We start from the raw sequence: 16,308 nt of genomic DNA, 5'->3' as shown, positions 1-16,308 counted from the left end.
CAGGTGGCCCTTCATACTTTCAATGTGACCCTGAGATCTTATGATGAAGTGTGGTATATAAATCTAATAAATACAAAAAAATTAAAAGTAATATTGAGTAGTCATTTTAGGCAGCTGATTCTATTGGGTATGCCATTTTCCTGCTATCAATCTCCAGTTGCAAGCCCTTGTTGAAAGAAAGAGGTTTTGGTTCAGGTGCAAAAGTACCCTTAGGCATTAATCCATCCCCAAATTATTTCTCTTGCTTATACGGTTCTTCCAGTGCACTTTATATGCCACAGATTTTACAGAGGCAACAAGCCTTAGTTTCCCCTCTGTCTGTGCTGGAAATTAGGAAGCTCTCTTGGGGGCAGATCCAACACATTACAGTGGTACCTCAGGTTACATATGCTTCAGGTTACATACGCTTCTGGTTACAGACTCCGCTAACCCAGAAATAGTGCTTCAGGTTAAGAACTTTGCTTCAGGATGAGAACAGAAATCGTGCTCTGGCGGCGCGGCGGCAGCAGGAGGCCCCATTAGCTAAAGTGGTACCTCAGGTTAAGAATAGATTCAGGTTAAGAACGGACCTCCGGAACAAATTACAGTAAGTACTTAACCCAAGGTACCACTGTGATTTGAAGGACGTTCAACACATATTCAAATCTCATGACCTCCCTGCAAAGAATCCTGGGAATTGTAGTTTGGGGGCACTGGGAGTTGCAATTCTGTGGGGGGACACTACAGTTCCAAGGATTCCCATGGGGTAAGTCTTGTGCGCTGAGTGTGTTTTAAATGTATGGTGTCAATCTGCCCTTGTAGATATTGCAACACAGAAAAGTGTCTTATTACTTAGACGTCTGGTTCATTTAGCTCAGTATTGTCCACACTGACTGATGGTGGCACTTCAGGCAAGGGGTCTTTTCCCGACCCTACCTAGAGATATGCGGATGGCGCTGTGGGTTAAACCGCAGAGCCTATGACTTGCCGATCAGAAGGTCGGCGGTTCGAATCCCTGTGACGGGGTGAACTCCCGTTGCTCGGTCCCTGCTCCTGCCAACCTAGCAGTTCGAAAGCATGTCAAAGTACAAGTAGATAAATAGGTACCGCTCCGGCGGGAAGGTAAACCGCGTTTCCGTGTGCTGCTCTGGTTCGCCAGAAGTGGCTTAGTCATGCTGGCCACATGACCCGGAAGCTGTCTGCGGACAAAAGCCGGCTCCCTTGGCCTATAGAGCGAGATGAGCGCACAACCCCAGAGTCGGTCACGACTGGACCTAATGGTCAGGGGTCCCTTTACCTTTACCTTTGCCTAGAGATGCTGGGAAACGAAACTGGGTATTGTGTTCACAGCACCCAAGGATAACCTCATGACTTTAACACTTGAGACAGAATACCCCACAAGTGCCTTTCCCCTCTCTTCTTGGGAGTAGAAATAATTCCTGTCCTTTCGTAACACCCCAAGTCAGTGTGGCCTGTGGCAGCTGTCTCAATCTGCCTAATAGAGCTGGTCGTCTTTCCACATAAGGTTTAGAAGTCTCTATGTAATAAAAAACAACACCCATAAATGCCACCATTCCTGTGAACGAATTACGTGGTAATTCTACTTCGAGCCTGCAAAGTGTGTGCTGTAAAAGGTGTATCTAAAGGTAAGTTTGCAGTAGTCCTGCAAGTTGCCTTTTTTGCCACTGGTGGGAGAAATGCCAAAAATAATGATTATTGGTAGAGATTTTATACCAACTAAAAGGATGAGTAGGTACAAGTTTGTAGATAGAGAAAGGGTTTTCTATGGGACCTGCTCTTTATCCAATGAGCTATTTTATTTCACTGCAGGATCCCTGTAATACCCAACCACCCAGTAGCTACTGCCATGTCCTGGTGCAGTACTTTTTACTTTTTAAGAAAAAAGGCCAGCTAATCAACCCCCATAATTTAGCCCGGACACTGAAATCCAGCTCTGAGTGCTTTCTGGCAGTTCCTTCGCTGTGAAAAGTGAAGTTAAAGGGAACCAGGCAAGAGGGCCTTCTCGGTAGTGGCACCCACCCTGTGGAACACCCTCCCATCAGATGTCAAGGAGATAAAGAACGACACAACTTTTAGAAGACATCAGAAGGCAGCTCTGTATCGGGAAGGTTTTAGTGTTTGATGCTTTATTATGTTTTTATGTGTGCTGGAAGCTGCCCCGAGTGGCTGGGGAAACCCAGCCAGATGGGTGGGGTATAAATAATAAAATTATTATTATTAGATTAAGATCATGCTGCAGGAGGAAGGGCTCAGTTTAAATTTATAAATTTCTAGTTACATTCTGAGTAGTCCTTCATAAACATAGATGTAAACTGGAGGCGGAGATGTCTAAACAACATACTACTTATAAATTACTTTTAAAAACCTGTGCTTCTGTAAACACAAACAAGACCAAGCTTTCCGGTTTATACTGTATAGAATTAACTGGGCAACAATCTTTGAGACAAATGAGACTTTGGTGGCAGTATAACATTTTCTACTTTGTGCCATCTCCCTTTCAATCCAGAAGGCAGAGTTGTATATGTTTGGAGCGGTTGGGAGTTGAGACTAGAGCACTGAGTGACCCAGTTCATGCAAAGAGCTAGCCGACTGTGGCCCAGTCCACCATCTCAGCCTAACCTATCTCTAGAGAATGGAAGAATCACATATGCTCACTTGAGCTAATAAAGGTGTGAGACAAATGCAATAAAAAAACGAGTAAATAAAACCAGAAGGCAGATCATTGCAAAATGTGGAAAGATAAACAAGGCAACACAGTCCCAGAAACTCCCGCGGGTGCAGAATGCTGCAGCGAGGCTCCTCACGGGGTCTCTGCCATGGGAGCATATTCACCCAGTGCTTTTCCAGCTGCACTGGCTCCCGGTGGAGTACAGGGTCAGATTTAAGGTGCTGCTTTTGACCTTTAAAGCCCTTCACGACCTAGGACCCTCGTACCTATGGGACCGCCTCTCCCTTTATGCCCCACGGAGAGCCCCGAGGTCCATAAATAGCAACACCCTAGTGGTCCCGGGCCCTAAGGAAGTTAGATTAGCCTCAGCCAGAGCCAGGGCCTTTTCAACACTGGCTCCGGCCTGGTGGAACGCTCTGCCTCATGAGACCAGGGCCCTGCAGGATCTGATTTCTTCCCGCAGGGCCTATAAGACAGAGTTGTTCTGCCTGGCCTTTGGCTTGGAGCCAGTTTGATTCCCTCCCCCTCTTTCTTTTTCCTTTCTCCTCCTGTGATGAGGCTGCATTTTAATATTTTAATGTTTCAATATTTTAATGTTGTATTTTAATATTGTTTTTAAGTTGTATTCATTCAACTTGTTTTTATTATTGCTTGTTAGCCGCCCTGAGCCCGGCCTTGGCTGGGGAGGGCGGGGTATAAATACAAATTATTATTATTATTATTATTATTATTATTAACACAGTAGGCGAGCTTTGAAAAATGTTTGCATTCACACCCAAGGATTCCCCAGCCCCTTTTCCACCCCTGTCTGGTATTCCCCAAGTGGCTCTGCAATTCAGGGTCAAAACTCTTTGGGGGGCGGGGGCTACTACCAAAAATGGGACTTTCAGAAGCAGTGGCGTAGCGTGAGGGGTGCAGGGGGGCCGGCCGCACCGGGCGCAACATCTGGGGATTAGGGTTAGGGGGCGCGAATCCACGGGTTAGGGGGCGCAAATTACTTTCCTTGCCCCGGGTGCTGACAACCCACGCTACGCCACTGTTCAGAAGTCAACTGCTGAGAGGGGCATAGCATGCACGGCCCATTTTTTCTCTCTAGCATTCACGGATTTCAATAAATGCATTCACAGATTTCAATAAATGAGCTGGCAGAAATGGAGAATATAACTTATAATAGGGCTGACGAGCCTTTTAATAATAAAAAATAAGGAGTTTGCTATTTTCTCCAATATGGCAAGATTAACGCAGTCAACATGAAACTGTATCCCTTATTGAAATTTTGGCAAGCCGAACATTTCTGGCTTGAAGTCACTCATGGAGGGGAGGACCAGGGTCGCTTCCTTGGTTAACTCTTTCGCCAGGTGTTCATCCGGAACCATGACCACTTGCATGCCGGCACTTACACCTGACTTGACCCCGTTGGGCGCATCTTCAAACACGAGGCACTTTTCTGGAGGGGCCGGAGGGTCAAATTTCCTTGCGCAGACCAGAAAAATATCAGGCGCTGGCTTGCCAGCCTTCACTTCCGGGTGATCTCCCAGCACAATATGGTGAAATAACTGAAATATGGCCTGGTGGTGGACTGTTTTCATGTCAAAAGCCTCTTTAATGGAGCTGCTGGCCACAGCGATGGGTATCTTGTGCTGATGCAAATGGCGGATTAGTTTTTCTGTGCCTGGCAAAAACACAGATTTGGGGAACAACTCCTTCTTCTTCTTCTTACTTTCTTCCATGATTTGGTCTGGGCTTATGGGGAGGTCCAGGGCCTTTTGGATCATCACCACCGCTTCCGCTTCCCTTCTGCCCATGATGGAAGATTTCACGTCCCAAGTGAACTGCTTCCCGTAGCGGCCGCACACATCATTCATCACTTCGGTGTAAAGGGTTTCCGTATTCAGAAGGGTGCCGTCCAAGTCGAAAATGACGTGAGTGACGGGCTGGAGAGGTTTGGAGCTGGTGGCCATCAGGTCGACCTCCGACCAGTTGCAGCTCAACAACCGTCGAGCAAAACCGCTGGGTAGGTAAGCCGGGGGGCGCGCGCGTGCGCGCTGCCGTTGCCCCGACAGCTTCTATGATTTCACCCTCGCTCTGCAAACTTCGCTCACAATTCTATGTCGTCTTTTAAGGTGGTGGCGGCGGCGGCAGCAGCAACAGCAGCAGCAGCTTTGGCTCTGACTGTCGCAACTTCCCCTCTGAAAGTTGATTCCCCACTTAGGGAACCGACGGCGCCCGTGGGCTGCTTGCAGCAATCGCGGCCAAAGAAGCTGGCGGTGGCACAATATCAAGGGAGCCCGTGGTGCAAAAGAGCGACGGCTCTCGATCTCTTGACCACCGCGACCCTGCGTGTGCAGTTCTCCCTGCAGGCTACTGGACTCCCAGCTGCTATGCAAACTGGGACTGATGGGAATTGGTAGTCCAGAAGGCGAGAGGTTCTGCAAGCCCAGCCCCACGGACTTCAACCCGTTCCTTTTGCGCAGGGCAACATTGGGGATGATTTGTTCCTGCACTGTCGATTGGCTTTGGTCTTCCCCCTTTACTGCGACACTTGCTTGGGAGTAAGACGCCTTAAAATCAGGGCGGCTTACTCCTGGGTAAATCATGGCAAATGCTCAGGATGCATAAGCGAGAGGCGGCCGGTTCACCAGAAGAGCACGTCCAGTCCTAATTCCCCTGTGAAAAAATAACACTCTCCTCCTCCTCAATGGGCGTAGCCGAGGGGGCAGGTGGGCAGCTGCCCCCAATCTATCAAAATCAATACAAATCTGAGGTTTTGCCCCCCCCCAACAAAAGCCTGCCCTCCCTAACAAAAATCCTGGCTACGCCCATGTCCTCCCCTCCCAATAAATGCACGCGAAAGTAACAAAAATCTGCAACACCGAGCAAAATAATAATAATAATTTATTATTTGTACCCCGCCCATCTGGCTGGGTTTCCCCAGCCACTCTGGGCGGCTTCCAACAAGGATTAAAAATACATAAAAAACCAACCAAGATCCACTTCGCCAGCTTTCTGCAAGAACGGTGAGCCGAGGACCCGATCCCTTTCACGTGCGGAAGGAAATCAGAGAACTGAAGAGTTGGAAGGGGCCCCAACAGTCATTTAGTCCAACCCCTGAGATGCATAAATCTCAATTAATGCAAACGTGACAGATGGCCACCCATCCAACCTCTGCTTTAAAACCTCCACCGTTCCACTCTTCCTCTCGTAAGTTCAAATCCATGGGCAACGGGACTTCGCCGTTGCCCATCACTGGCCGCAGCAATAACACACGCGATCCTATGCAAAGCGGCAGTGCATTCCAGAGGTAGAGCTCGCTTGTAGCAAATCCCACGAGGCGCTACGCTGTTTCCGCAGCCGGGAAGCGCAGCCCGGGAAAGGCGGGGCTTGCAAGGCGGCGGCGGTGATTGGCCGCGGGCGCCAATTTGAACGGGGAGCGCGCGGGGCGCGGTTCCGCTTGCGGGCTCCCTCGCTTGTTTGCCTCGCGCGGCTGCCGGTTGGGGAAGCGGCCCCGCCGACTTCGAGGGGTCGTCGGGAGACGGGGGGTAAGAAGATACTGGGGGTGTGTGTGTGGGGGGGGGAGGGGTGCGTCTACACGGCGCAATCCGAATCCTAGCCGAGTCTTTTCTTATAGTGGCAGAGAATATATAGAATATATATAAAAACCGAACCGGTTTTCTATCCCGAAAAGTGGCGGAGTCCGAGCCCAGCCCGGGAAGAGGGTTGTGGGGTGTGTTTTTTTGGAGCCAGTGTGAATGCCCCTCAGGGCGGAATTCGGTTTAGGTACCGGCGGGCTTGGGAGGAGTTTGGTGGCTTGAAGCGCAGGGGTTGCATTGAGGTAAAAAGTGCCCTTCAAGGCGTCCTTCCCTGCCCCCAATAGACTATAAATGCCGTCTTGATTCGTTAAGCATATAACACGGCTTCCAATGTAATTGTGAGGTTTAGCCTGCTTTCTTTATTGCTGCTTCGTTAATAGCGTTTTGTAGATTGTTTAATTATCTGTCAGTTGTTTTATATGAGTTGAATGAGTTCTATGAGTAGCCGCCCAGAGTGGCTGGGGAAACTCAGCCAGATGGGCGGGGTATAAATAACAAATTATTATTATTATTATTATTATTATTATTGTGCTGTGTTTGTGATGTTCTGCTATGTTCTGCTATATTGTTGTCATTTATTAATTTATTGCTGTTTGTTGTTTATTGCTCGTAAACTGCTTTGGGGTTCATTTGAATGAAAAGTGGCTTAGCAACCCAATCAATTACCTCTTTTAAATGACCTAGCAGCCAAGCTCCTCCTATGCTCCATATGTAGTGAGAGGAATTGGCATGCAAGCAACAGTGAGAGACTCAAGGGGTGTTTGTGTGTGTAGCAGTCCAGAAAAGGAAGCCTTTCTTCAGCACAGTAAGCTCTGGTCTAGTTGGGACTTCCTATTTTATGGTTTTCTATGCCAATACAGTGGTGCTTCAGAAGACAAAATTAATTCGTTCCGCGAGTTTTTTCGTCTAGCGAATTTTTCGTCTTGCGAAGCACGGTGTCGGAAAAGTTTTGGAAAAGCTTCAAAAATCACCAAAAACCTCAAAAAAGGCTACCACACCGCGTTCTATGAGTTGCTCCTTGAAGTCAAGCCGCAACTGTATTAACGGTGTTAAGAAAAAGGAAACAAACTTGCAAAAGACGCGAGACGTTTTCGTCTTGCGAAGCAAGCCCATAGGGAAATTCGTCTTGCGAAGCAGCTCAAAAACCGCAAAACCCTTTCGTCTAGCGAGTTTTTTGTCTTGCGAGGCATTCGTCTTGCGGGGCACCGCTATACACTGTCACCACCAGTAGCAGCCCATTTTTTCTGGTGTAAATTATTGCTGTTTAAGCACCAAGGTAGGAGATGTGACTCAAAGATTCTTGCATTGCAGGGGGTTGGACTAGATGAGCCTCAGGGTCCCTTCCAATTCTGTGATACTGTAACAATTTTGTACTGTAACAAGGTAGGGATGAGGGATATAGGACCAGACTAAATGAGAGAGAGACGGCTCAGCTCTGAGTATGGGCTGGTAATTTTATTTGTATTCTTGCTTTCTGCAGGATGCGAGATGAAGTTCCTCAAAGACGTGGATTTTGTGGCGCGGACCAGCACTTCCCAAGAAACACTGACTTTGTTGTCTGAGTTGAAGGTAATGCTGCTAAATGTGTTGATAAGGAATGGCTTTTGAAAGAGGGTTATATGGCTATTGTTCGCCATGGTGGGTAAATGGAATCCCGAGAATTAGACACAGTATATCTTTTTTTCCCCAATTTTTTTTATTGGTTTTCACAACATTATAAACAAACAAACACATAAGACAAACAAACATAAATCATAGCCTTATTGAAAATTACACTTATTAATATTAAGTGACTTCCTTGCTTCCCCTTGGCTGGATTTCATTGCATATCCTTTTAACGGTTTTCCAAATCACAGTTCTTATAAAATTTAACTTAAACGTTAACATCCTTAGATCTTCACATTATGAAATTAAACATATTAATTCATCACTAAAATCCTAAGCCAATTAAGTATCTGCAAGCTGTTTTCAGTTAATTTAACTTAACATATTTAACTAAGTAATCATTAAATTTAACTCACTGTTCATGATCTTCCTCCTCCTTCTGGTTGTGGACTCTTCCGGTTAGGTTGGCTAGCTCCGTAAAATCCATCATCTTCATCTGCCATTCTTCTATTGTTGGTAATTCTTGGGTTTTCCACTTTTTAGCTAACAAAATATGAGCAGCAGTTGTGGCATACAAAAATAATTTAACATCTTTCTTGGGCAATTCCAAACCTGTTATTCCAAGAAGAAAGGCCTCTGGTTTCTTTATAAATGTATATTTCATCATTTTTTTCAGTTCTTTATAAATCTTTTCCCATAAGTCTTTCACCTTGGGACAGGTCCACCACATATGATAAAAGGTTCCTTCCTTTTCTTTACATTTCCAACATATATGGTCACAGTTAGGATATATCTTTGCTAATTTTACAGGAGTCAAATACCATCTGTACATCATTTCCATTATATTTTTCTTTAACACAGTACATGCCGTGAACTTGACCCCTTTCTTCCACAATCTTTCCCAATCCTCGAGAATTAGACACAGTATATCTGAATATGAATACCAGTTATTGGGGGATAAATAGCTTGTGAGCTTTTTGTAAAACCTTTAACTGACCGTTACTTAAGTTGACATGGCGGTTTTTTAGCTGATACAGTTCCTGGTGGTGACTTGCATGGGGTGTTCTAACAGCCTTCCTGTGCTGGGAAAAGAAATGCCAAATCTCACAATGCCCAAAAGGACTCTGGATGCATGCTTTTCTGTTTGTATAAATCAGTGATGGAGAACCTGTGGCCATCCATATGTTGTTGTGGGACTCCAGCTCCCATCATCCCTGACCATGCTGGTTGGGACTAATGGTGGTTGAAGTTCAGAAACATCTGGAAGGCCATAGAGTTCCCCATTCTTGGTACACATAGTTACATTGCCTCCAGTAGGGGCTTAGTAAACCTTAAAAAATGGTGAGATGCTCTAACAATGATATTAAAAGTCTCCTCTCAATTTCAGGAATGCCTTGAGGGGGAACCCAAAAATGCAGACTGCCCATGCCAAGCCTCCAAACAGGTCACAGCATGTGATAGAATCCTACGAGCTTGCATCCACAGGCTTGGTGAAGGTTTGGAATGTCCTGCTCACTTGGAAAGTCTCCAGGCCCTAGCCGAGGCAGCCTATGGCGGCTACACTGCAGCAAGGCTCCAGTATATTCCCCTCTACTTGGAAAAGTTGCTGTTCCATTTGCTGAGGGGTATGGCTGCTCAGGGCTCCTATGATTCTTTCCTAAGGTTCGCTGATCTCCTCTATGGGGAACTCTTGAAGTACCAGCCTCCCCAAGTGCCTGCTGATGACTATGCGGCTGTTGCCAAAAGCACCTTTGGCGTGCTGTGGAAGAGTGCGGACGGCAGGGCTAAACTGGACAAGACTCTGGCAGAGTTCAGGGCTGTGCTCTCTACCCATCTGCAAGCTGTACGCTTCTTGATGCTTCTGGAGAACGATGCCGGCAACCTCTCGCTTCAGGAGGCCCCGTACTTCACCTCCAACGTGGCCCGGCATGCCTGCATTGCAGCTGTGACATTTGAGGCCCAGCGGAGTCCGCTGGGAAAGGAAGAGGCCCATTTTCTCAGTGCAGAGTTATTCCACCAGTTGGTTGCTGCCCTTCTGGAAAAGAGGGGTGTGGATGCGCGTTTGGCCTTCCAGGACTGTCTCTGCATCTTAGAGCTCACTGTGCTGAGGTGCCGTTACCTCTGCAAGAGTGGCTGCTTCAAAGAGAGCGATGAAGTTCTCCAGCAATTCAGAGGCTACTTGAGAAAGTCCAGCAATGAGGGCAGTTTCTTTAGTGTGGCTTTAGACGTACTCTCTGCTGGAATTGAGCTGAACAAAGTGTTGGTGCAGGCTGAGGGTTCAGTAGAGCCCTTCTTCATCCAAGCTACTCAGGCTCTAAACTCCTCACCAGATGCTCAAGAGCCCCTGCTTAGAGTGCTGACTGAAAGCTGCCAGTTGCTCGTAACCCCTTTCTCTGGACTTGCAAAGAACAGCAAACAGGGCCTCTTTAACCTGCGTGATATTCTGGGGATCTCTGCTTTCATGGAAAGTTACGTCACATTACTCCAGAAGCTGATGAGTTTAGTGAGTAAAGCTTTCCCTGCCTATACTTTCATACAGTCCTGGATGCCTTTGTGAGAGCAATAGTTCATGGCTGAGATGTAAGCAATAGGGTTTTATCCTGGATTTGGGGAGGGGAAGGTGCAGCCTATGCAGAGATTCAATGAATGTGGTTCAATGAACACTTAAGGCTTTCAAAACATGTCTTATTCCATTGGTTTAGCCTTGGGGTAGTCAACCTTTTCATACCTACCGCCCACTAATGCATCTTTCTTGATGGTAAAATTTCCTTACCGCCCACCAGTGCTTGATGGAAAGAGGATTCAGCTTGTGCCGTACAACCCCCTACCGCCCGCCTAGAATCCTGAAACGCCCCACTAGTAGGGACCAGGTTGACAACCCCTGGTTTAACCTGTGTGGGCAAGAGGAGGTGGGAGGGGGGTAGGTAGGATAAATACCTTTGCTCTGCTATTGTGAAATCTAGAAAGTTGATTTTCAAAGTACAGCCTTTTATATAGTTGTGTGTGAGAGAGAAGAGGGGGCACAATCAGATTTTTAGAATGCAAATGTTAGCGTTACATCTCAGAAATATGTTTTCCAAGTTCTCATCTATTGCATTTTACATTGAAGTGTGAAAAGACTTTGTAAACTCTGCCAATGGTAGTAGGTAGATTAATAAATTGTATTTTTCCTGTCTCAAATTAAAATAGGCCAATTCCTCTGCTGACACTAGAGTGCTACTGTTTTTGTTTTAATGGGATTTTTAGGAGGGCTTTCAGCGCAGTAAAGGTTTTGTGAGTAATCTTATACAGGTTTGACCTGGAATTGTTCCAAAAACTTTCTGTCGACTTTGTCTTCTATAAGGTTCTGCCGGAGAACATGAGACAGCAGCAAACTCTGAAGAAGCAACTGTACCACTACTTCCAGATATACACGACTTTGGTATCTGATACTCTACAGACTCTGCAGGTAAATCTGTCTTGAATGGACAAAAACATTCAGTTTGTGGAAGTAAGACTGAGGTTGTGTTCCTTGGGCAGGATAAACAAGTCTTAGTCTCTTTAAGTTGTTTGCTGCCTTAGTTGGGGAGCTTTTGGTCTTCTGTCCAAATGTCTGGTAGCAGGACTGTGAAAGACATTTGCCTGGAGATTTGTTGAATTGCTGCTCCTTGTCAGAGTAGACCAGGGATGAAGAACCTGTGATCTTCCAAACACTGCTAGACTGGAATGCCCATCATTCCTGAGCATTGACCATGCTGGCTGAGGTTGATGGGAGTTGTAGTCCAACAACATCTGGAGAGCCACAGATTCCCCTTCCCCATCTCTGAAGAAGACAGTTCTGGGCTAAATGGAACTTTGATCAAACAAGGAAAAGCTCACTTTTATCACCTATCCAATTCCTATACAGTCGTACCTCAGCTCCTGAATACCTTGGGAGTCGAATATTCCAGCTCCCGAACGATCAAAAACCAGAAGTGAGTGTTCCGGTTTTCGAACATTCTTTCAGAAGCGAAACATCCAACAGGGCTTCCACGGCTTCCGATTGGCTGCAGGAGCTTCCACCAGCCAATCAGAAGCCGTGCTTTGGAAGTCGAATGGACTTCTGGAACGGATTCTGTTCGACTTCTGAGGCACGACTGTAAAGACAAGATACTGACATTGTTCCTTTCACATCAACAGAACGCCCATGGTTCATAAATAAGAGAAAAGTGTGATTTCTTTTTAGCTGTGAACGTGGAAGCTGACCTCTGAAGGGCAGAAATATAATACCTCAACTTGACTATGTAATGTGTGGGCACAAGCCCCGTCTCCTACCAAGAATGCACACGTCAAAGTGAGCATATCTTGTTAAAAAAACCAATAGGATGTGATGTGGCTCTCTTATGCCTTGAATGAGGAACTTTTGATTCTGTAAAGATCTGCAAATCAAAATATAATTGACAGGCACATTGAAAGATGATGGGAAATTGCTAGCTTATCCTAATCATGCAAACAAATGTGTGTAAGTTCCAAATTGCTTAGATAATGAGTTGATGCACAGGAAGAATAAAGTAGACACAAGTACTTGTGGCTGGAAGGCATGCAAAATGAAGGCTGAAGTCTTGGGCCACAAAGTAATTAAGATTAATTTATATGCAAAATACTGTGGTGTGTCAATGGCTGCAGGTAACTATAGAATCACCCTATACTTTAAAAAAAAATTGGATTTCAACACAGGGGCCGGAATCTGCAGCACTGCCAGAGTTACTGGTGTATCTTCAGAAGGTTGTCACCTGGATGTTGGATATGCTAGTAGGACTTCCCAAGAAAGAGCAGGCTGAGTACCTGGATTTCTCAGGTTGGTTTCCAAGACGAACAGCTGTCTTTCTCCAGCTGTCTGAGTCTGAAGGTGGGATAGATGCTGCTGTGTACAGATCAGTTGGGGGCCATATTAAGGAAGAATAAAGAATGCACTCTTCATTTTTGGCATCTCAGTCTCTGAGGTGTCCACCTTTCTCTCTTTAATAGGTGTGTGGGTGGGTAGATTGCCTGTGGCAAGCTGAACTTGCTGGAGAACTTGGTCACTTGCTAAAATTCTGGTGGATGATGATGATAATAATAATAATAATAATAATAATAATAATAATAATTATTTATTATTTATACCCCATCCATCTGGCTGAGTTTCCCCAGCCACTTTGGGCGGCTCCCAATCAAATGTTAACAACAGTGCAGCCTGTTTTAACAGGGCTGCCTGTTTTAAAGATAGGATAGCTGTGTATTTCCTTCACATCTGAAGGGAGGGTGTTCCACAGGGTGGGCACCACTACCGAGAAGGCCCTCTGTCTGGTTCCCTGCAACTTCACTTCTCACAATGAGGGAACCGCCAGAAGGCCCTCAGCGCTGGATCTCAGTGTCCGGGCTGAGCAATGGGGGTGGAGACGCTCCTTCAGGTATACTGGACCGAGGCTGTTTAGGGCTTTAAAGGTCAGCACCAACACTTTGAATTGTGCTCGGAAACGTACTGGGAGCCAATGCATATCTCTCAGGACCAGTGTTATGTGGTCCCGGCGGCCAGTCCCAGTCACCAGTCTAGCTGGCACATTCTGGATTAATTGTAGTTTCCGGGTCACCTTCAAAGGTAGCCCCACGTAGAGCGCATTGCAGTAGTCCAAGCGGGAGATAACTAGATGGGATTGGTAACTGAGGGCCCCATGTATCCCAAGGGTCCTTTTTCTTGGTTCTTTCTCCTGAGGCACAAGCAAGGGGCTCCTCAGCCCCCGCCAGAGGTGTGAGTGTTAAGAGGTTCTGCTAGAATTATCTCAACATCTGAGTTGTGCGCAATCCTGATTAACAGAGGGGTAATGAGCCGCTGAAGGTGTGTAAAGGGAAAAACCAAATTGCTGTTGCTATTGCTACTGACTCTGAGAAAGAGCTTGTTTAAGAAGAGACCTTCACCTGCCTCTTGATTTTGTGCAGGGTTTTGTCTATAATGGTCCTTCTGCCCTTGGCTTAATTGAAAATATTGTGCTAGTTAAAATTTTATCAGCAACCCGAAATCATGATGGTAAACAGCTATGGCTTCTTTAAGCTCATTACCTTTTCAGAACAAAGTTTGTGAAATACAAATCGAGAGTGGATTTCATGCTCTTTATTCAGCTCATAGTGGTGAGGAGGAATGGAAGTTCCCCCGGAATGTCTGCTTTATATACATTATTTACACAATGGGCTGCATGTGATTGGCTAATTCCAGGATTCTCCTGTAGGCCAATCAGGTTGTGGATTCACTTCCACCTGGAGCTGGATTGGGTGGCTCCTGCGGACCAATCATACTGCTGCATTGTTCTAGGACCAATCAGACTGCTGCATTCTGAATCCTATTGTTCTAGGACCAATCAGACTGTTGCATTCTGGATCCTATTCAACTCAGTACATAACAGTTTGAATGGGCAAGTTTTGGATTAAGGGGAGGAGCTGTAGCTCAGGGGTAAAGCATTCCAGTCTCAATCCCTGGCATCTCTAGGTAGGGCTGGGAGAGACTCTAATCTGAAAATCCTAGAAAATCCAGCTGCTGCCAGCCAGTGTAAACAATACTGTTATAAGGAGCTTCCTAGTGGAAGTATCCTGGACCATACAGGATCAGTTGGGTGAATTGGATTTCTCCTTCAGGAGATGAATCAGTAATAGGTTTTGTAGATTTCTGACATAAGTAGGTTTTAATACCCATTGAAGGTGGCTTTTAAGATCGGTTTTCTTCTTCTAACAGCATACTGTATATCACGGCTGGCATATAACTTCTACTGTCATAAGATGTATGCGGAGTCTAACTCTTTCGTGGAGCTTTTCTGCAGACGCTTGGCAAAGGAGGAGATTGTCACTTGTTCAGATTTGCCTACAGAAAAGGTAACAAAAAGTGTTGCTTGTAGTGTGCGAAGCTGGCATGGAGGAGACACACGGGTGAAATTCCGTGATCTACAGAACGTGCATCTGCAGGTTGCTGATTTCCCTGAGCTCTGGATAGACTCTCATTTTGTTTGAGTTCAATTTAGCATAGTGTGATGGGAATAATAATGAGCTTGGCCCTGGGTTCAGATCCCCAGGATTGAGGGATGGAGGTTCTCGGACAAATCACTCTTAAAGTTTAACTTTGTGTTTAATTACTTTGAAAAGCTAGGTCATCTGAGCTCAAAGGAGCTTACTTATGAAATGTGTAGGATTGTTGCTTTGACTTAACTCAGGGGTGGCCAACATGATGGCATCCTCCAAACTTTGTGTAGTGCAGTTCCCATCATTCCAGGCTGTGCTGGCTGGGGCTGATGGGAGTTGGGAGTCCAACAGTATATGGAGGGCAACCTATTGTCCAACCTGTTCATAGGTGCTAGGATTAAAATGGTACTCAGAGGCCTGCAACTACTGATTTGGCTGGCTGACTCAAAACCAGTATGTTTAATTGCAGCCCTCCTCCTTGCCTCCTCTGTTTTTCAGCTCTTTTCTGTGGACCGCGCGATGTTCCAACCCTTCTGTCTTGGGCCTACTTTTGTCTTACACCTCTGCCTACACCTTCTGTAGGCTTTTGCTCCTCCCTATCTCTCCCACACCCTCCCAAGTCACATCTTGGATTTTCTCGCAATGGCATCCAGAGGTTTGAGAGCAGACAATCTGTGACATCAAGGCAGTTCAACCAATCACTGCAGGAGGCTTCATCACCACGTATAACCGATGAATAAAGCCAGGAGCTTTTTGACAGAAGAGCCAAATAGAAGTGCAGTAACCTTTAATGAGTTGCCAGGATTTTTTGGCAACTGGATGGGCGGGAAAAGGTCTTAGCATGACATCTTGGGGAGTTGGTCAGTTAGAAGACATTATCAAGCAAAGTTGGCATAGTTTGATAGTTTTAAGGCATAGGCTGTAGTTGAGTAGTTCTTGCTGTAGCTCATTGTTTCCCAAACTTGGGTCTCCAGCTGTTTTTGGACTACAACTCCAAGACCAGTGGTGATAGGAATTGTAGTCCAAAAACAGCTGGAGACCCAAGTTTGGGAAACACTGCTCCAGCTAATGAGAACCTGAACTAGAAAGGCTTTACTTCCTTCTCTTCAGGAAGGAAGACGAGTCTCCACTGCATGCCACTTGAATGTTTTTCTTTCTCTTCACAGCTACACAATTGCTTTAAGCTTCAAGTGGAGAATTACAGGAAACTGGGCTTGTTAGAGGAGGCTCTCGAGGCTGTGGTACTCTGGCTGGCTGTTCAGGGCAGCAGGATAACAGAACAGATGGCAGAGCCAATCTCCGCCTGGGTCAAAGTCAAAATTGATGCCAGCAAATCAGATGACCTGAGACTGAAGTAAGAATGGAACCGAGAGATTGGGCATTACTCTTAAAATGGGGGATTGAGGTTTGTCCTGTCAGAACTTGAAACTGGCAGTTCGGGGGGAAACTTTTGTATTTGTCTTGCTGGATATGCGTAGCTTTTGGGAAATTTGCATCCTG

At 46.0% G+C, this 16,308-nt stretch overlaps 1 protein-coding gene and 1 pseudogene across 3 annotated transcripts in view; one reads left to right on the top strand and one right to left on the bottom strand.

Moving 5' to 3' along the window:
* Positions 1-3,829: 3,829 nt before the first annotated feature.
* Positions 3,830-4,733, bottom strand: LOC309526602 (pseudouridine-5'-phosphatase pseudogene; annotated as a pseudogene). Its single transcript has one exon. The product of its transcript is annotated as a pseudouridine-5'-phosphatase pseudogene (transcript).
* A 1,373-nt stretch (positions 4,734-6,106) lies between these two features.
* The window catches only part of ESPL1 (extra spindle pole bodies like 1, separase), a 40,072-nt gene continuing 29,870 nt past the window's right edge, over positions 6,107-16,308 (top strand). The window contains exons 1-7 of one of the 2 annotated variants that reach the window (XM_082212329.1): positions 6,107-6,207; positions 7,739-7,827; positions 9,251-10,366; positions 11,207-11,311; positions 12,559-12,679; positions 14,588-14,724; positions 15,975-16,162. In XM_082212329.1, coding sequence (XP_082068455.1) covers positions 7,747-7,827; positions 9,251-10,366; positions 11,207-11,311; positions 12,559-12,679; positions 14,588-14,724; positions 15,975-16,162 — 1,748 coding nt within the window. In that variant the 5' untranslated portion in view covers positions 6,107-6,207; positions 7,739-7,746. Of the gene's footprint in view, positions 6,208-6,402; positions 6,446-7,738; positions 7,828-9,250; positions 10,367-11,206; positions 11,312-12,558; positions 12,680-14,587; positions 14,725-15,974; positions 16,163-16,308 lie in introns of those variants that run through there. The other variant, XM_082212328.1, reaches the window with a different exon arrangement.

Source organism: Podarcis vaucheri (assembly GCF_965113315.1).
Source record: "Podarcis vaucheri genome assembly, chromosome: 2".
NCBI lineage: Eukaryota > Metazoa > Chordata > Lepidosauria > Squamata > Lacertidae > Podarcis > Podarcis vaucheri.
The sequence above is the reverse complement of the archived record's forward strand: the minus strand, read 5'-3'. Positions and strand labels throughout refer to the sequence as shown.